General features: G+C 37.1%; 1 protein-coding gene across 4 annotated transcripts in view; it reads left to right on the top strand.

Moving 5' to 3' along the window:
* The window catches only part of TNFAIP8 (TNF alpha induced protein 8), a 56,179-nt gene extending 41,570 nt beyond the window's left edge, over positions 1-14,609 (top strand). For all 4 annotated transcript variants that reach the window (XM_054003779.1, XM_054003780.1, XM_054003781.1 and 1 more), the window contains exon 2: positions 12,750-14,609. In XM_054003779.1, the coding sequence (XP_053859754.1) occupies positions 12,750-13,315 (566 nt within the window). In that variant the 3' untranslated portion in view covers positions 13,316-14,609. The remainder of the gene's footprint in view (positions 1-12,749) is intronic.
* Positions 14,610-21,582: the final 6,973 nt, after the last annotated feature.

Here is a 21,582-nt window from a genome sequence, read left to right as displayed (position 1 = left end):
GTGATCATAGGGTTGAAAAGCTAGATTGCTTTGAGAAAATTCCATTAATATAATTATACTTATGCAATCAAATCTTTTAATCCAAAATGAATTGCAAGGTTCACATGCTTCATTTCAAATAAGATACAGTCCCTTGAGCTATCTGGTTGATAGAGAGAATCATAGATTAACTGAGACTCTAGGGAATTTCTAGGGGTCGCTGGGCACAACCTTTCACTGGAGGTAGAGCCAACTTTAAAGTTGGATCCAAAATCAAAGTTAGATGAGGTTGCTCAGGCTTTTCCAGTTGCATTGATAGTGTCTTTGAGAGTGGTGATGCCACCACTTCTCTAGCAACCACTTTTCTTGTACTTCATTATTTGGCCGTGCATGTTATGTCATTCCAAATGAGACCTCCCCTTGATGCTGCTTGTGTCTCTTCCCCTCTTTTTTTTGCTGTGCATCCTCAAAAAGAGCATGGCTTTGCCTGCTCTGTAACTATTCAGTAACAAATTGCACATGTTGGTAAGGACCACTGTTATTTTGATCAAACCTAGCACTCTGAACATATCTTTGGTGTCAGGTGCCCTACCTCCTTAACCATGCTGATGACAGCCTGTAGGACCTGCTTCAATTTGTCAGCTCCTTTTTTTGGGGAGTTATTGGAGAGCCCAATACTGTTCACAGTATTCCACATAGGGGAAGAAAGTAGTTTGGTTTCAAGTTCTATGAGAACCTTTTCATCTTCTGAAATTGTTCATTGTCCTGGAGACTTAGTTTCCCAGTCAATTCCTTCCTTTCAATTATCTGTGATTATAGCATTTACTGTATTATGGTACTTATACCTTTGGGTTGTTTTCCTCGGGGACTTAGCAAACAATGGACTGCCACAAGTGAGACAGAGGTTAGAGACCAGGAGCAAAAGTCAGTGAATCTCTGCAGAATCAAAAGAAATATCTGGGTACAGGAAGGACCTTGCATGTATATTTGGTAAAGCTGTAGTCTTTACCAGTACTACTTCCAGGTGTGGTAACAGGCTAAATTATTTGCTTCTAAGAATAATGTCTGTTTTGTTATATATTAGCCAGGAGTAGCTTAAGGAAAATGTAAGGCTGAAACATAATTGTAATTTGCAGTTTTTATCCAAAAATGCACAACATTTCTTTTATCAGTATCAATTTATTATTTGGTCAAATCTTCCATTAAATATTAAAGTTTCAGAAGGATTCTTAAATGCTGCTTTTTGAGATGCGAAATGCATCCCCTCTCCACTCAGTCATTTAGTGTCCCTCTAATAATAAATAAAGCCAATGAAAACTATATTGCAGGTGTTATTTCAAACTTTTGGAATGATTTTTTGCTACAGTTAGACTACAAAATGTGGTAAGAGGAGAGTGTTTCATGAAGAGAAAGGTTTTTATGCTATTTCATGAAACAATTTCTGGTTTTTATTTTTCCATACTCAATAAAAGTAGTAGGCTAAAATAATTTAATCTATTTCATAATGGCTTTAAAGCAAAAATTACCTTTTTTCATATTTAAAATTATTTTTTCATGTTTGCATATTGGTTAGATACTTCATAGATCCAGTAGTATCCAGCTGTAGTACTGTTATTAGTAGCAATTGCTGTTTATGAGTTTGTAAGAAATTTGAGTGCTTAAACTGGCTGTTCTGCATTAATGAGTAGCACTAATCTGAACAATAGCCTTATACATATTGACACTAAGGTGTTTTTTTATGGTGGGAAATCTGAAAGTTACAGATGTTCATGTTTTCTTGGTTTGCATAATTATATTTGATGAGTTGCTTGTGTTTTTTAATGGTAGGTGTACACTTCCCGTTTTGTGGATGCATCTCTGACATGACTACAGAACAGGATCCACAGTGGGATTAGCAATAAAATGCAACTGCCAAAACCTTGGTTGTTTTAACCATTGTGTCGGTAAAAGCACAAGCCTTAAACCCATTGTCATTTGGAGACAGTGTTACTTTGAGGGAAAAGGAGAGAAACTGAGAGGCCTGTTTTTTGGGATATTCATTCTGCATTCATAACTGTGGGACGTTTTCTTACAAATTTTGTTCTTATCCCTAAGATTCGCTGCCCGAGTTGAGTGGTCATTTGACTCAGTTTCATCAGTTAATTTCCTGTCCCAGTTCTGGTGTGTTCATTTCTAGTTCTTGGTTCATTTCTAGTGCTTGGCTGGCAGGCAGTGAGAAGTAGAGAGCTCACATCTCTGGCTGGCATGTTGGATTCAGTCTGGGGAACTTGGTGTTCACAATCTTCCCCACAGAACTGTTTCAGCAGAAGCAATATAGAGGATTGGATACATACTGTATAAACTAATTTAATTTTCTCTACTTCTTGCAGAATTTAGTATTGGGTTTTGTAACTATGCAGATTAGTAGTGAAGGATGAGATAGTCTGTTTTGCGAAGCAATAGAGAAAACCTACATTTCACTTTTACAGATAAGTACAAATGTCAAGAGTGTCTGCAGAATCCTGTTCCTGCTGGCAGTTTGCAGTAATGAGAATAAATTGCAGTAACGTGGGAATAAGCACCTCATTTATTTGAGAGCATTTATCCTTGAAAGGTTTGAAACCTGAAAACCCAGGGACATATGAGATGAGTTTATGTATCTATAAAGGCCAGTAATTGCAAGTTTCTCTAAGGCATTGCTATCTGCCCTGTGATTTCAGGATCTTTAAGAATGTGATACCCTCAAGTCCCTGTCCCAAAATATTTACATTCATACAGCAGTTAATAAAGAACTGACTGAGTGCATGCACAGACAAGCATCCATCAAAGAGGTGTGGAGAAAACTTTGAAAAATGCAGAAACTCCATTGTTTTAAAACCGAGGCTTTAATGAGGAATGGTTTTGCTTTTGCTATGTCCACTTTGCAAAACTATTCTACAAAGACAATTTATTTATAGAAAGAATAAAATTTTGGTTTAATATTAACAGAAGTGAGCAGATGACTCCGGCGAATATTTCAGCTACTGATTCCAAGGGCAGTTTTTTACTACTTGCAAATAACAAAATGAACTTAAAAACATTTGTTTTAAAAACATTCACTGAGAAATAGTGATGTAAACTTCTTTAGGAACTTGAAACAACGAATCATAAATTTGAGCATTTGCAAACAGAAATGGTGGATACTCCAGGAAGGCGTAGGAATGAAGTTTGACTCTGGTGCCTTGTGGTAAGATGTCCTCATCAAGATCACAGCCTTGTCCTCAATGCTTGAAATTAGAGATTTAAATTCTGTGATGCAAGAAATTGCGTCCTGGATGTATGTTTAAACTCACATTTCTTTGCAAAAGCAGTTGGTATCAAAATCAGTGACTTGCGGTTAAATGTTGATCCCTTTGCTGTGACTTGCTATGTCATGCAGTTGGGGAGGAGAGGACAACATTATGGTGAGGAAAAGAGAAAGTACTGACATTTTTATTTCAGTGCAAACATTTGAAATTTAGATTGATGATGTTTCTGTTCACCACTTGAAGGCTTTCCTTCTCCTGGTTCAAATTTGTGTTCCCTCCTTCTTACTATAGGTAATAATCTTGGAAATCTCAAGGTGCAACAACCTTTCTTGCTATTGTATGCCCTTTCATAGCTGACAGTGCTGTCCATTGCTTAGTTGAAAATGTCATTTGATGCCACTCCAAAGTAAAGAAGCTAAATTGTCAAATTCTGCAGCAGTCAACAGCTGTAAAACACAGTGCAGTCAAGTCTTGTATGCTTTGCCCCAAGAAGAGCATTACAAAGATACAGGTTTAACAAATCACAGAAGAATTGAGGCTGAAAAGGGATCTCTGGAGGCTATCCAGTTTTTAGTCAGTAAATATACTTGTGATCTTTAAAAATAAATAGGATTACTACTGCTTTGCTAGATAACAGAGTCCTGTATGCAAATACTGTTGCTTCCTGATGTAAAAGAGAATGACAGGGTCAGACATAATGTTTAAACAAAGATTCAATTTTACAGAAGATTAAGTTGCTAACAATATTGAAGACCTAATTTTTCTCTTATGTTTTATATTCCACTAGAACTTCAGGACATTAGTGAAAGCAAAACCAAACTCTTAAGATATGTGGGGAGGTGGATTGGTGTTTTGACAGTCTTAAGTTATGAATGAGAGTTTTGGTGTTGTTAAGTCAAATATTTTAAAGGTGGGTTTGGGTGGCACTAGTGGAAACAAAGAGGAGTCAAAGCAAAGCCTGTGAAAGATGAACTGTGTGCTTAAGTCTTGGAGAGCCTGTTCCAAGCTGACAGCAAGGGAAAAGAGAAGTGAAGAAGAGAAAAGAGTCAGCAAGGGAAAAGAGAAGTGAAGAAGAGAAAAGAGTCAACCTCTTGTTTCACAACTGGGTGTTTGGATAAAGATTGTGATAGTATGGATACAGTGGAAACAGCATGTAGCTACTAAATAATGGGAAAAGAACTTAAAGCTCAGGGACTGGTTTATTTTGCTCCTTGTGGAATAGGAAAATAAACGTGTTAGGTGTGAAGAGAAAATGACCATTTCAGCCACCAGTTGTAGTCTTCCATAATCATGGAAGCTGCCATGAGTGACTGATGTGGAAGGTAGACAAAACACATATTCTCTGTACAGCCATGCATTGAATGCCATAAAATTTAGCCTTTTTGTAGTAAAAAAAAAAATGGTTGTAAAAAATTAAAAATTTTAAAAGAGATTAAGAGTGCTAATAGTGTTTTAGGCCTAAATAACAGCCGATAGCTGATAAGCAAAATTCTTAAAAGGGATAATTTTGTGTATTCTTTATAATCTACATTTCAATGTTGATATTGCAAGTCAATATACAGACCAGACACCTGAGAACTGAAAGCCCTGAGTATCACCACTGGATTTTATGCAGCTGGCCTGTAGCTGTGGCAGTCTTCAGTGCCTCAGAAGTTAGTTTTTTATATATGTGTATATATATATATATATATATATATATATATATATATATATATACACATACACGTACACATAAAGTGAATGGTAGCAATCCAGCCTATTTTAGACATTAAAATGAAAGACAGATACTGAGGGACTCCCATCCTCTCTGTAAGAAACAGACAGTGTAGCTACAGATCGACAAGGAGAAGAACAGAGAGCCAGAAGTAGAAATACAGGAAAAACATTATTAACTAGTTTCAAAGACGTTGTAAGATCCCTCACAAACTTCTGTGTCATTTAAACTCTCTGAAGCCTCTGCTTTGACTTTCTTTACATGTGATTCAAATACATGCCCTTTGCATTTTGATGGCCAGGTTGTGACACTTGCTTTGTGATTGAGTTCCCTGTCCCTCTCATGCCAGATTGGCATCTCATTTGGACCTTCCAGTTCATTGTATTTTTGCAACGTATTAGCTTTAATTTTCTCCATTGGATTCCAAGTTCTCCAGAGCTGCTGGCCTCTGAGGTTTTTGTTCTGCATTCAAGCCAGGAACTCTTTTTTTATACGTATGTAGTTCCTGCGCCTACAGCTAAGTGTTTTGGGGCTCATTTTTTGTGAAAAAACATTCTTTTTGCCAGGATAGTTGTAAGAGCAATTAGATACCACTTTTTTAAATTTCAAATATAGGGTGCCACTCGGCTTAGGGAGCTTGGTATCGTTGCCTTGCTGCAGTTTGGTATGTATTTCTAAGGCTGGACAAAATACAGAGTCCCTGCACTGCATTTGATTGATTGGAAGGAATGATAGAAGATACACTTTATTTCCTGTGAAAGGATTTGTCAGTATTGCTATTTACTGTGGACACCTGGTAGATACAGAGGAACCTGATACAGCCCTGAAAAGACCAACAGCTGAAATACACAGGCTGCATATTTAACAGCAGCATATTTTATAGCACTGCACCAGTTGCTACATTCCAACAAGGATAACAAATGGTGGCCAAGGACTGAAATACCAAATTAAGTTCATGACACTGCTCTGTGTGACTGTCATTTTCTTGGTTTAATATCCAGTGTATTCTGAAATATTCTGAGAGCAGTCATCTGAAGTTAATCTAATTTTTTTCCTTCCTTTTTAAAGCTACACTGCTAATTAAAATACATGCAGAGGTTTTGGGGAAAATGGCTTTTAGGAGGCTTTTTAAAATTTCTAAATCAGCTACAGTATATGTATCATGTGATGCATAGGCTGGCTGTGGGGAAGCACAAGCATGTAAAACCAGAATAACTTGTTGGCACTGACTGCTCCCATGGGACTGCAAAACTTTGCAACATTCTTACTGGAAATAGCATAATTCCTTGCTGCTCTACCCAGCCTTAACCTTCAGGTACATGTTTTGGCAATTCTTCTCACCTCTTGACCAAAAAAGTATTTTATTTTTTGTTTTTCTTTTTTTTTTTTTAAATAGTTCGGTTTTGTTTTTGCAGCTAGAATGTGGATCATCTTTTGTGGTTCATAAAGTTTTGGACATTTTAATACACTAATATTAGAATTAAATAGCAAAATCCAGAAGCATATAACAGTATCGCATATGTTTTGCAAACATATTGGCAATGACTTACTGAACATTTTATTGGGTGAGAAAAAGCTGTTTTAAATGGTGTTTGCTGATGTTTATTTTTCCCATGTTTCTGCAGATGAATATGTGCTCACTTTCAGTATGAGTATGCAAATCAGACATACTCTGTATTTTCAAAAAATGCTTCATTAGCCATATTTTCTTCTGCAATTGCTTGATTTACTATTGCTCCAGAGTGACTTGCAGCCTGATAGCTGACTTCCAAATCCAGTAAGATTGCTCATGCAGTATTTGCCATGCATAAAGCTTCAGATGGGGTGTTTTTCCTTTTGAAGGTCTTCCAGTGTGAATGCTAGAACTAGTGTACATTGCTTGAATAATTAACATTCTCATTGTATGCTCAGTTGGTAGCAATTATGGCAAGACAGAATTCAGTACCATTTACATGACCTGTTAGGAGAACTGTAGGGAAATGTTACTCAGGAAAGAATGCTTTGTATGCATTGAAAATTTTAGTTAAAACTGTTTTCTAGTTAAAATCGGTATTCATATATAAATCCCTCTTTCTAAACACGAGGTGCCAAGTAAAATATTTGATCTTCCAATAAGGACCTCATGTACATGAATTAAATAAATAGAGGTGCATGTGAAAGAAGCAAATACTATACAGGGCCCTTGTTTGAGGGTTTTTTTTCATTCCCCCTTCTGCACTTAACTATTTGCTGTCTGGATTTTCCACTGCCTGATGGTGCTTGCCCAAACCATGTGCCCTGCTGACATCCTTCTATCAGTAAACTCTGTGGCTGTCCCAGTGTCTTCCCACTCCTGCCCTCAGGCAGCTGTGAAGTTGCAGTCCAGTGTCTGAGGTTGAAGAGTGAAAGCTCTCAGAGTGTTTCTGGTCTTGCATGGCTGATACAAGCCTCAGTTTCCATCAGCTTTTGAAAAGCCAATAAGTGAACAAATGCTTGTGAATGTGGAGACTGGCCAATATGCTGAAGTGGCTGTTTGGGAACTGCTGTATTTTTGGAAGGAATTCTAGAAGACTTTTGGGAAGAATTGTAAGGATTTTAGCATACCTTTCACCCAGGAAACTTTGAAGCACTGAGATAAGAATCAAAACACTGACTCTCCTCTTAAAATAGAAAAAAGAAAACAGCATTAAAAAACCTTTTTGAAACTGTGACTCACTCAAATGGTTACTAAGAAGAATCTATATATATATCATTTGGCAGCTAGAAAAATCAACTTACCTTGTTCATATCTGAAGACCTGACAGTCTGTATCCTACCACTCAAGTTATTTAATCATATTGTCATGTAGTATTGTGAAAATTGTTACAGCCGTGGTAACAGGTTTATAACTATTTCTGCCTATTTTGTACCTCAGGACTTGTTTGTTCACTGGTACTAACTCTTGTAGTTTATCACCTTCGGAGCTTTACCTTACTGAAGCCATGTATTTATATGTGAATTCATATATTTATATGCTTCTGCATTTATGTTTCTGGCCTGTATCATTCCTGAAAACAAGGTTAGACCTGTGAAGACCCAGAAAGCAGAAGGCAAAAAAAAAAAAGATTAAAAATTCAGTAATTCTTTTATCCCTTCATATCTAGACAATCTCATGATTTTGGAGGTGCATGACTCATGGTCACATACACTCAAGAGAGAATAATGCTAATTCCACTTGATTTCAAGTTGCCTCCCTCCAGGGAAATAGTGCTCTTTCACTACAGGAGTCTGACTGAACATGCAGTTTGTATGGCATGTGCAGGCTTTAAGCTGTAGTTCTCACACACAGTCTGTAGAGAGGCAAACACACACATCCACACAGGATTCCTGGCAGGAAGTCCATTCCGACATTTCTCAATGCTATGTGATAGTCTTTTAAATGCTGCCTGAAGCTGCCTGAAGTCCTCAGTCAGTGCTGTCCCTTTCCTCTCAAGCCCATGTTGGTGTTTTGTTCCCAAAAACCCTCATCATTTTTGGGCCTTACTCATGCAACACGTGATGTTCCAGTCACTAAAATGAGAACTAGGTCTCAGGGAGCAGTGTTTCACAGTCATATTTTATCTTCTTTTGGGACTGTTCTGTCAACACAGTGAGTCTCAGAAAGCTCAACTCTTGACTTGACCAGGGAATTTATGATGGTTCACTGCAAATTTTGCTGGATGCTGTTTTTTTCCCCTTCTTCTCATAATGAGAAGTTTAAAAATATTCCGTGACTAAAGTATTCATTGTCAATGTACATGAGATTGCATACACTCAGCTGCAAGTGATGTTGAATCTACCGTAGACTGTTGTCTTGTGGAAAAAAAGAAGTTTTTTCCAAATAGTACTTTTTTTTTTTTAATTTAAATAAAATGGAGACATAGGGTATGTGGTAATAGTATAATAGTCATTTGCCACAGTATGGAGGGAGGTGTGCTAGCTTCCACATGAGGGAAAAGTCAGCATTGCAGCCATAAGTGTGAGCCTTCTTGTACTTTTATAGCAGTCTCCTGAGAGTCTATTAACCACAATTTTAAATGTTCACTGAAAGTTTACACTTCCACCACAGTTTAAAGAAAACCTCTGTATGGTAAAATATTTTGGGAAAAACACATCCAGAATAAATATTGGATATTCTACATGTCCGGTATTTATTAATTTTAATACACAAAATACCATGTTAAACACATATACTGTGTGCTTGGCTATGAAAATAAAAAACTTTCATAATCACTAAGCTCACAGCTTTCACAGGAGGCTGTCTCTAGCATCTTGTTTGCTTGTTTAAATAATAAATTAGGAGATTTTGTAGATGTCTGCATTATTCCCAAGACTGATCCTGTGAATTTCAAAGTAATGGAAGCAGGATTTGCTCTGAGAGCCTTTTCTCTTGGACTACTTTCCTCTGGGGAGGCATGTTTTTACTGCACATAATCATGCTTATTTGAGTAGTTTGTACAGAAAATGACATCCCATTGATTTCAAAGGGGTATTTTTTGATGATAACCTTTTAATAAGTAATGATAACCTTTTAAAAGGTATAAAACTGCAGAGGAAAGAAATTGGAGCTATAAAGAGCAGTCATGAGGTAAACCAAACTGAGTTGCTTTAAATTAGTGGGATTACCTGCAGGTCACCAGAGAAATGACACTTTCAGTTTAAGTGCAAGGATGTAACCTGTCAACACAAGAGGTGTGGTCAGACATCCAGGCCGGCTACTGTAATCACTTTCAAAACATGTCTACAAACAGTCATCCCTAAGTAGTTGTATAAAGGTGCATTTTCAAGTCCTCATATCTGAAATTGCAGCCAGATGTTTGAAAGGGGGTGCCTGGCAGCCCTTGCATAGGGAGTGCTGCCCTCCCCAGCACAACCTGTGAGTCAGGCACCTCTGATACACTGATGAGCATCTCCACTTGCAGATACCAGGTTAGTGTTTTAAAACCTTTTCTTGACATGTCACCTGTCCTCTCGAGTCAAAGGATATTTCTTCTCCCTTCCTGTCTGTGAATTGTTCCAGTTGTCAATTGGTAGGAACAGCCCTCGGTGTTGCACTGCTTGCTTGACGCTGCAATTTCCTTTCAGCTCTCTCTTTGAGGAAGTGAAACCACTGAGATGTATTTTTGCCTTTTGAGGTGCCAAAGCAAAATGAAGCACTGCAGGCAGGAGAGAAAGGTAGCTGAGAAGACCTGCCTTTACAGCGAGGAGGAAAACCCCATGTTCTCTCTGTGATAGCTTCTGACAGTGTTTCAAAGCACACAATAAAGCGTGTGCTGCATTTACCAGAATAAATAAGCCACAGGCCAGTCTTCACCTTGGGTGTTTTGGTTCTCTTTCTGCTGTCAGCAGTAAAAACTGCAATTACATTAGATGAACAAGTAAGTAATAGCTTTACTGTTATTTAAGGAAGTATGTATGTTCATTCTGAAGAAGCTCTATAATCTTATTGCTTAAACTGAGTTTTATTCTAGCCATGAAATAAATTTTAAGTCTTCTTGTCATTGGTAAGGAGGAAAAATTCTGATTATAAACTACAAAGAGTTAGCAAGTTCCTTTCTTGGATTGGCTGAAATACTGAAGTATGAAATTTACATATTTAAAGCAATTAAATTAGAACCCATGTAACAGCCCAGAGAAAATGAAACTAACTTCTGGTTACTTACAGCAAAGTAGATAGAAAGTAAGCCATGCTGGATAACCCCAAAATTTGGACAGATATTAGAAAAATACCTTAAGAGTTCGGCAGCTTTTGGAATGGAGCAGTTTGTTTTGGTTAGCAAAGGTAACTACATGTTGAGTTGTACTTTGTAAAATGCAAAATTATTATAAGAGGGCTTTTTGTTGAAAAGCTGTAAAATACTTAGCATACTGCCAAACAATAACTGCTATTAGTAGGAACATCTATATTTGTGTGGAGTGTCAGAAAGAAGACATCATGAGCATTAATAAGAAGACTTTTATTAATTAAAGTTACAAAATAACAATTGATATTCCTGTTTTGGAAGAGAAAGAAAGTTATCATTCATCCATAGATCTTTGTAAAACATTGTCTGTTGAGTTCTAGTATTTGACCACCCTTTGGAAAACATGGATTAATTTTACTGTAATAGTAACCATTGCAGATTTAGCTTTAAAAACACAGAAAGAAAATAAAATATTTTCAGTTCAAAATAACTGCTCAGCATCTTTAATGTCTTCCTGTGGTTGAGAAGTGTGTCTGTCTTGTGATCTTGAGTGCTTTGCCCAAGATAGCTAACAAAAGGGGTTTTTTTGTTTTTTGTCGTCTTGTAGTAAAGTTTTTTAAAAATGTGCTCAGACACTTCATGCTTCAAAACAAAATACTGATATGCACTGAAACTTGTAACAAACAAATTTGCTGTAAGGTTTATGGGATGATAAAAAAGGAGCTTGTTATTAAGTTTCTCAAAGACACTCTTGAATTAAAAATACAGATTTGTGTTTCATGTCCTGAAGGACAAGTTTCTTATATTTGCTGGAACCCCTGAGGCACCCTGCATCTGAACACACCCAGCTGCCCACATACCAGCAGTTAAGAGGAAACCTTTTCCAAATTCGGGGACTTACTGTCTGACATCTGCGGAGTTGATGTTTTCATTAAAAGAAGAAGAAGAAAAAAAAAAAAAAAAAAGGAACTATTTCCAGTGCCTGTGTTTGCTAAGCAAACCTTTCATATGTATACTAAATGTAAAAAGATGTAGTCTTCCTTCCCCCTGTCTGAGACTTCAGGAGAGCTGCAGCACAAAGGCAGCCATTTCCCAGACAATTGTACCTGAAAATACCAACTCACATGTGTCTTAATGGAGAGAGTGCTGTTAAGGGTGTGTCAAAAATTGCTGCTGACAACAGAACAAGTGATAACATTTCACAAGTCAAGTTTCTGAAGGATTGTTTGGGGTCTTTTACTTTTGGTAAGAAGTCTCCTTACCAATAACTTTTTGTTGTTTTGAACAAAAGTACAAACCAGTCATTGGGTGTATTAGTGCAATCAAACATAGTTTTAGAAGTGGAAATGTAGTGTAGGATCTACTTCATTGGTCACAAAAAGATACTTTTAAAAGGTAATGCTCACAGTTGTTATGACAATCCCTAGAAAGTAAATGTCTTGCTTTTACTGCATAAAGTATAGGACATAGAAATGTTAATCTGTATTTGCTTTTCTTCTGAAAACCAGTGTCTTCAGATTCCATCCAGAGAATCTCACTGTTGTTTGCTGACAATGTTTTTTTGCCTTTTTTTGTATTTCTGCATGGATATTTATAGATATGTATAAAATAGATATTTAAAAAAAAATTAATGTGTGGTGTCTGCATTTGCTGATCATGTAAAATGCTAAGCAGGAAAAGGCTTTATAATGGTTGCTTCACTGAATTATTATCTTTGAGTAGCAGTGGTTATTTGTCATGACATTGAAATAATCCTGGTTTTAGATTTCATTATGAATGTGAGAATCAGATTAGATTTGTGACTCATCTGATCAAATAGGGCAGTTTTATTGCCTCAATTTGAAATTCCATCAATCCATATACAGAGAGAGCTTCTAAACCATTTCTGAGCAAGTTCAGTTGGTATTTTCTGAAAGAATGTAAACCTAAAGAAAGAGAAGAGTTGTAGGGATTTAAATATGTTTTTTTTTTTCCTGCAGCAAAGTTGCATTATTTCTGTGGCACTTAGTAAGATTATTGTGAATGTATAAATATAGAAATATTTCTGAACTTGCTGTCCAGAGACTGTCTGTTTGGAAGTACTGACTGCACACTTTTTTCTTCTCCTAGTGGCCACAGATGTCTTCAACTCCAAAAGTCTGGCCATACAGGCCCAGAAGAAGATCCTGGGAAAAATGGTGTCCAAATCAATAGCAACTACTTTGATTGATGATACAAGCAGTGATGTTTTAGATGAGCTTTACAGAGTAACAAAGGAATATACACAAAATAAAAAAGAAGCAGAGAAGATCATCAAAAACCTCATTAAAATAGTCCTCAAATTGGCAATTCTCTACAGGAACAACCAATTTAATCAGGATGAAATAGCACTGATGGAGAAATTCAAGAAGAAGGTTCATCAGCTGGCTAAGACCGTGGTCAGTTTCCATCAGGTGGATTATACCTTTGACAGGAACTTTTTGTCCAAACTGTTGAATGAATGTAGAGAGCTGCTCCATGAAATCATTCAGCGTCACCTAACTGCAAAGTCACACGGACGCATCAACAATGTGTTTGATCACTTCTCTGATTGTGAATTTTTGGCTGCCTTGTACAATCCCTTTGGACCTTATAAAATCCATTTGCAGAAACTTTGTGATGGGGTCAACAAAATGCTAGATGAGGGAAACATATAAGTACTTGTATTAGAGGTGACTGCCTATGAGTTATTTGTAGATGGAACACTGTTGATTTATGAAGGAATAAGGTAGCATGCAAAGAGGTTTTTTTTTACAATATGACAGATGTTTCCTAAATATCTTTATTAATTGATTTCTTACTATGCGCTATGTGTTGCTATTCACAGTCCATCTGGAAGAAAAATTGCACATGACTTTATTTACTGTGCTTTGCCTATGGAAACAGCTTGATAAAGACAATCAAATGGAATGGTTCAAGTAGAGTAAGGGTCTTGCAAGACAGATATACAAACCAAAACAATATGCTGTCAGACAATCTGCATCTTTCATAGATTAACAGAATTCTAAACGATCAGAATCCAGTAATGTTGGTAACAGACTATCATGGTGATGGTACACTCTGTAATTTCTTTCGTTTACTTGTAAAATAAACATATTTGATTCAGTTATAGTCTTCTATGCTCTCTGCACAGATAACAGCTTCCTAGTGTTGCCATTACGAAGCATTGAGTTTTAAATAAAATCAGTGATGCTGTCACATAGAGTCTTAACAGCAGGCTTGTGCATCTCCAGCTCAGAGCTGAAAACTTCCTGTCTGCAAGGGAGGATCTCCCAAGTAGACATCCTTATAGATCTGCACAGGTGCTTGCTTCCTTTGACTACATGGGGATTATTTGAGGAATAAGCTACAGGAAAATAGCTGAACTGGGGAAGAGCATTCCCAAGAAACTGCTGGTGGTACAGAATTTTAACTCTGCCTATGATAAGATAAAACACAGTGACTTCTCTGTGCAATTCCTTAAGGTTTTTAGAATTCTGCTAGTAGTCATAGAATCAGTCATTTGGGTTGGAAGGGTCAAATTATTTTCGAAAAGATGTGAGTCAGTATATCTGATATACTAGTCTGATGTGTATGATGATGTGAATTCACCAAAGTTGACACAATTTGCTTTGTGTACAATGAAAGTAGAAACAGAAATTAATGTTATCCTTGTATTATATACTATTTAACTAATGAAAATATGGAATTCTAAATATTTTTTTTCTTTTCTTACTTTCTACCTTTTATCCTTCTTTTTCTTCCTCATCTTCTCTCTGCCTTGACATTGGGGATAAAAAATGTGACTTTCTAGACACTGTAATGTACTTAAAAGCATGAAGTTAATACATTTCAAACAGCCAAAGACTTTTTGTTAGGAACCATATAAAGAATTTGCTGTTTATTTAATTGCCAGTGTTTTTGCTGTTTGCTGTGTCCTTTTGTTTTAATGAGTAAACCAAAGAATATTTGCACTCCAAATTTCTCTTGTCTTTTTTTTTTTCCCTTATCATATTTTAAATTCTAAATTCTGCCAGCAACAAAAGCATTGCAACATCTGACATACAATTTCAGCATTACTTGTGATTTTTAAGAGAGAAATTTAAGTTTTACTGATGTCAGGTTGGTCATTAGGCTCTCAATATTCCTGGAAACATGCCAGAGAAGTGTGTTCAAAATGTGCATTCATTTTATGGAAGCCACTGGTGTTAAGCAGAGAGAGAAGATTGATGTACTACTTGTCTGGAAACAACTAGGAACTGATGTAAGGACAGTACACCAGAATTTGCCAAGAAGTAACTTAGACGGTTGCCATCTGAAGGAGTATCGTGTAAGATCCCTTCCCATGCTTTACCTAAACAGTAAATACACTATGTTTCTGTCTATCAGAAGTCACGTATAGGAATGCAACATCATGGAGAAAATCTCACAAATTGTAAAGAGTTTAGTTTCTGGTGTATTTATGTTATCTTCCTGCCTAGAAATACCAATTCTTCCTCCTCGGGTGAAAATAAATAGGAACTTGACTTCTAGAAATTAAAACAGTTTTATCTATAAACCCTATTTAAAATTATGTCCTTATTCTCCCAAAATATCCTAGTTTATAACAAATGATAACAGTTACTGAAAGGAGGAGACAGTACCTTGTTTAGAACTAGGTGTATTACATGTGTATGCTGTGTAAAGCACAGAAGATTATCTGTGGCCATGAACCAGAATATTTTGATTGCTGTAATTTGAATTTTCCCTGGGACAAAAACTGCTGAAATAATCTTTGCAAATTGATAATTAACACCTACTTACATGTATATGAGTCATGTACATTTTTAGTACCCAGGACGTTCTTACTAAGCTGCACTGTCTGGCCAACTAATTTTATAGCCTTCTAGAGGCATTGAAAAAGTGCTAATTCAGACCTTAGATACATTTTACAAGATGTAAACAAACATGATCGCATCCATACAACAAAACCAAAATATACAGAGGTTATCAGGGCCATTCTGTGTGGGCTTTTGGCCACTCCTTAATTATGTTTGTATGCACAGACAAACAAAAAGACACAATTGGGTAAATTACAAGCCTTATTTTTGGCCTTGAGTTCTCTTGAGATTTATCTCCATTTAGGAGGTAAAAAGATCATAAGGAATCTGGATGCTTTCAGCAACTGATGTGGGGTGACTTGTGGTTTTGTTTTGGTTTTTTTCCCCGAAACATGTCTCCTCTAAAAAAAGATTCAACCCCACCCATAAATTCTTTTAAAACAATGGAGTGAGGAGATGGCCAATTGCTTTCTCATATCTCTCCCTAGTGAGATTACATTTTCCCAAGAAAACAGGGAACTGATTGTGATGGCAGTTAGCTTCAGTAACTTTCCAGCCCCTTCTGGTTGTAATGGCTATAATGTGACTATTTAAAGGTAAACCGGAATTCTGTATGTAGCTCTTCAAGGGACTACAGTGTGCTCATTTTCAGGGTCTAGCAGAGAAGGATCTAGCCCACTTCATTGTAGAGGGGACAGTATTAAGAGTAGGATGGTAAGTTGTACATTGCATGGGCTCAGAGGGTCTCTACAATGAGCATTGGCTGTCTGGGGCTCATCTACCACAGCTTTCCTTTGCCTTTTGCTGCCATTCTCAGTAGCCAACACTTAAAATTCTGGTCAACTCCTTTCTTACTGTTTTTACCCCAGGGTTACATTACATCGTAATCTAAGGAAAAGGGTAGATAGGCTACATTACCTGCTTTACTTAATGAAAAACCACAAATAAACACCGCTTTCCTGATTCGTTGAAGTTTTGGTTTTGTTTTTTTTTTTTTGGTGGAAGGAGGGTTGCGTTGGCAATGTAATTTGATCTCTGAAAGAATAATCTATGTCTTGATTTAGCTGTTTTGGCTATAATCTGTACCCTCATCAATGTGATTTCAGTACATGTACTTCTGAGCCTTTTTTTTTTTCCCAGAGGTGCTTTTGAATGTATTACAGAGGGTATACTTCACATACATGAGATGAAGATTCCTGTTTGCATAACCATTTGCAGAAAAACTTTGTTACAACTGCTTTTTATGGAGATCTGGGCAGGTCAGCCAACATTCATGGTTAAGTGGCAAACATCTGTCCTCTGGATAAAACAACTGTCAAGAGATTATAATTGTCCAGAAAAGTTCTGTAATATGCATTTCACATAAATGAAATGTCTTTTGGGAGGGGAAAGTTTCCTATTTATCTTAAAGCCAAATTGCTGTGCAAAACTGTGAATATTATTCAGAAAGTTTAGACTTAGTAATGTAGTTATTTCCAGTTTGTGAAAAAAAAAAAAAGACACCAAAATCCAACAGAACCAGAAAACTTGCTTTTGAAAGAAGTTTTGAAATAATTATCCATTCCACTATTTTAATCTTTTCATGCTGAATTTTGCATACTGCAGTTGACATTATATTGCAGCTTTGTAATTCATATACAGTATTAAATATTATAGGTTAACATGTGATTTCTTTTTGTGTCTATAAAAACAAAGGAATAATATCTCCATACACACTACGTCAAAGAGCTTTCTTTCGCAATTACGATAGTGCTCAGTCTGTGTAACAAATCAAATTTTCTTAATGTTTAAACTGCAGATTGCTGAAGTGACCTCTTTTCTTAGTACTCAGTTTTATTATTTAGAGTTCTGTTTTAAGTTTTTAATGTTGAGATTTATGGGCAAGACATGCCTGAATCAATACCCGCTTTTTCTTGTGAGCTTGGGAAATACAGGTGCTGATGTATATTTTCTAACCATCTGTTAATTTCTACTTGCTAGCACAACACCAGTTTCTGGAGAAACATCCCTTACAGCATTTCTTTCTATTAGGGAGCAAATTTGAAAAGAGGCGTCTTATACTTCGGGATGTCCCATAATTACACAGTATCAAACAAAGAAGCAGACTGAATGATTAAGAATAATGTAATTAAGAAGGTACTTTGCTTGCCCAGTTTTCCCAAGTAATCAAAACTTATTTGCTATTTGTTGTTCTCCCCTGTGGGAAAGTCTTAGTATGGTAGGTGGAGGACATAGGCAAAACTTCCTATAGTTACTGTGATTTAGATTTAAATTACTTTTACATGTAAGGCCTTCCACTGTCTACTCTAAAAATCTTAATTTAAATCATGTTTTTCATTGGCTTCATGACAAATTAATTCCTATTTTAGTTTGTATTACATATTTGGGTTTAAAATGTGTTTGTATTGTGTACATAAATACGAGCAGAAACAAAACAGCAGCTGGCCTCGTGCATCATATCATACTCTCTAGACACCTTGGGGCTCTTTCATTAGGTGTTTTGGTTTTTTAGTGGATATAATTCTGAAGTTTTCCATCAATTCAGGTCATTCTAAGAGAAAAATTGTTTGCTTTTCACACAGTTGTTTTCCAGTTTCTGCGGGCACCTTGCAGCAACCTAATGCTTTTCATTTGCAAGACATTTGTGGGACACTTTGAAGTACATTTTTCAGAATTCATTTATTGTTGATTTTTCTGGCCAAGCTGCAGCTAATGATGGATGAAAAATATTGTTACATTTAAGTTGTGTGAGGGTTTTCTAATACAGGGAATATGGCAGCGGAGATGGAATAAATAAGCTCAAGTAGGGCCCACATACCACCAACCCTTCTTCTCTTGTGTGGGAATACAAATGCACTAGTTACGCTCCATTACCAAATAGTGTTGAAAAACTACTTGTCTTTCTTGATTAGGATTTACTGTTTTATTTGGGGGAATCTATTTCAGTAGCTGGGCTTGGCTAGAGTTCTGAGACGAAAGTCCCTTGGCTGTTGATAGCTTACAGTTAATTAAGGGATTCTGTGACATGAAAGGACAGCCTTTCCCCATTCCAGAATCACTGAGCTGATGCTTTCAGCTTACTTCAGTGACTGGAATGGAAATACTGTGGGTTTTTTTGCTTTGTTTGTTAGGGGATTGGTTTTATTTTTGTGGAGAGTCGCAACTGTGCGTGATCTCCTGGGCCTACTAAGAGGTTGCAGAAATAAAAGAGACTGAGGCCAATTGGCTTACTACCCCACGAGGCTTTGAGCCAGAGGGGGAATAAGTGCATGGGTCCAGGGACATTACATGAGATCAGCTTCTCCTTTCAAGAAAGCTGGTTCTATATCTCAAGGATCTTGATAATTCAGCAATGGAAAAATTATCTCATCCTTGGAACTAAAGTGAGTCTTTTTGCCCAACCAAAAAGCTATCTCAGTTACAGGCTGCCTAACTTGATTTCAGTGGTGTGGACACTCCCAAAGGTACATTTGTGTGCCATCATATGAGAAACTATTAGGGAAATGTGGAAAGAAAAGCTCAGCAGTTTTCTGGGAGGAAGGGCTGTGATGAGACAAAGATCTCATTAAGTTTGCTTTGCCATCCACACTGTGATAAGGACTGCTGCCTGCTGTAAGCACAGGCATTTGACTTTGTCTAAGTAAGACAATACATTTAATCCTACAGTTCCAGTATCCTATGACACCGTAATCTATGGTTTACCCCAAAACTAGAACTGAGAAGCTCATGCTACACAATATGGAAACAGGGAATGAGGCCCTTTAGAAAACAGTATCAAAGAAAACTAGCCTTTGCTACTGTTTGGAGCTGGGAGAACCTTGGCTGGGGTATTTTGACTTCCCACCTAATTTCTGATTAGAAGAGAAAGTGCTGAAGAAGAATACAAGGTGTTTATGTTGTTAGCTAGTTGACTGTTCTCCATGTTGCTTCTAGACAGAAGGCTATTCCATACTTCATGTATTCTTGACTAAAATTGTTCTTTATTTAAGTTGGGGAGGAATTCTCACCACAGAATACAGACAATCTAAACCTGTGGTGTTTCGCTTTCATTTGCATTCTTGGGATGGTTGGGATGGAAGCTGGCGGAGTGGGTATTTCTGAGACACAACTGGAACTCTACTGTTAATCTGGGGGAAATGAATGTATGTTGTGCACAGAGAAAACTTCTGTAAAATTTGGATTAAGAACTGTAAAATGTCCTTGGTGGCAACTTGAGAGGCCATTTTAGAAGGCACAGTTCAAAAAGAACTTAACTTTTGGGCAACACTTTGTGTTCATTAAATTGGATGCCTAGATTTGCAGAACCTCTTGGAATTTTTAGCTGTTCTAAATCTCAGTATGGCTGTTAATTCAAGAAACAAGTGGACCAAACCAGTTTTCTCAGGAAGCATTTCAAGTCTTCCATCTATTCATTGAAGATTCAGCACAGCTGCAGAATCTGTTTACTTGTAACTTGATAGTAGTGCAAAGACGCACCTGATTTCCACAGAATGTGACATACAGTTATTTGTTAGTCTATTTCTTGTTTTAGTTCTCGTTTTTAATCCTTGTGGGGTCTTACTGCGATTTTTTTTTCTTTTCTTTCTTTTCTTTTTTTTTCCCTTCAAAGGAACCAATTTAATGGATTTTTCATGAAGAATCATTTAGGGTGAAATTGTGTGGTTGTGTTATGGGAGTAACGCCATAACCTTTTGCTGGCACCTCCCTAACTTGTCACCACAGGTTGCATTTTCAAAGCTGTAGATGTGCACAAGCAACTAGTTTCTGCTTCAAAAGTTTGTTCTACTACTGTGTCACTTCATACCTGCTCAGCAGTCCACCAAGCCCTGACTGACCTAGGGCTTCGGTCTCCCTTAAATCCTAAGTCTCTGATGGAATCAAATGGAGAGCTTCCATAGTGCTCTGCTTGTACCCCCTGCTTGAATTTTCCACTTAATTGAGTGCTATGTGCAACAAATGCCAAAATTAATGTTTCTTGCCAAAACAGAGATATGAGACCTCCTGTGATGTGGATTGTTGACAACAGCTATAAAAATGTTTGCATTTACATTTGCAGTTAGTGCATAAGAATGTGTGCACTGTTTACTACACAGTAGGCTGCTCCTTAACATCTCATCAGGAAAAGCTGCTTTTCAGATTCTGAAGGTGACAAACAACAGATTCAATGGCAAAAAATCCCCACTTACTAATTGCTGCAGGCTCACAGAAAAATAAAAGACGAGAATGGAAGCTAGAATGGAAATACTCCTATATGCTGATATACTGCAGATGAAAGGAATCAATAGAAATATTACATTCAAGCTATGAAGAATTCCTCAGTGGAGGTTTCTAAGTAGTTTTATCTGAACACTTTTACTAAGGGAGTAATTACTATGGTGAGCTGGGCCATGCAGTTGGTTTCTGTGAGATAAACATGTGACCAGCTTAGGGTCTGAGACCCATCAATGACCTCTCTGCACTGGCAGCCAGAGAGTGGCTGCAGAGAGGGAGAAGGAAAATGGGGAGGATGACCTGGCTGCAAGCAAGGCATCTGTGATCACAGCAAAAAAATCTGTGTTCACATACCCAAGCACTTTTAGAGCACTAAGGCTATTGGGAGGTACTATCTGTTGGAGGCCGTATTTTTGCAGTATTCAGTGAAAAGCACTACAGTTTTTAACATGGATTCATATCTAGCTCCTGGTCATGGCAAAAAAAATATCTTCCCCTTCAATCATATTTGTAGAGAAGTCTTTGTTCCCAGTGAATAGGTCTCTGCAAATCTCCATAAGCAAAACCATTTAGCAAGCAAATAAAGTACTTGAAAATGATCTTCATAATCCCAACATTAGCAAATCTAAACATTTAGCAATGTTAAAAAATACAGAGTAAAAGCAAGCCAGTAAATTCTTTTATTCCCCCTGAATAAAAGTTTCCAGGGTGCTCACCATCTCCAGCAGCACAGTAGACACCATTTCCAATGGGATTACAACTCCCACAGTACCCACAACTGTGGAAGCCCCCGCCTAGTGCAAGCCCCTAGTTTACAAAAGACTTGTAAAAGAAAAAAAGCCAAACCAAATTATCTGACCTGTTAACCAAAAGATGTTAGAACATACATCAAATTTGTTTCAGTGTACAGCATG

Source organism: Vidua macroura, chromosome Z (assembly GCF_024509145.1).
Source record: "Vidua macroura isolate BioBank_ID:100142 chromosome Z, ASM2450914v1, whole genome shotgun sequence".
Lineage (NCBI taxonomy): Eukaryota > Metazoa > Chordata > Aves > Passeriformes > Viduidae > Vidua > Vidua macroura.
This window is presented reverse-complemented; position numbering and strand designations above follow the sequence as displayed.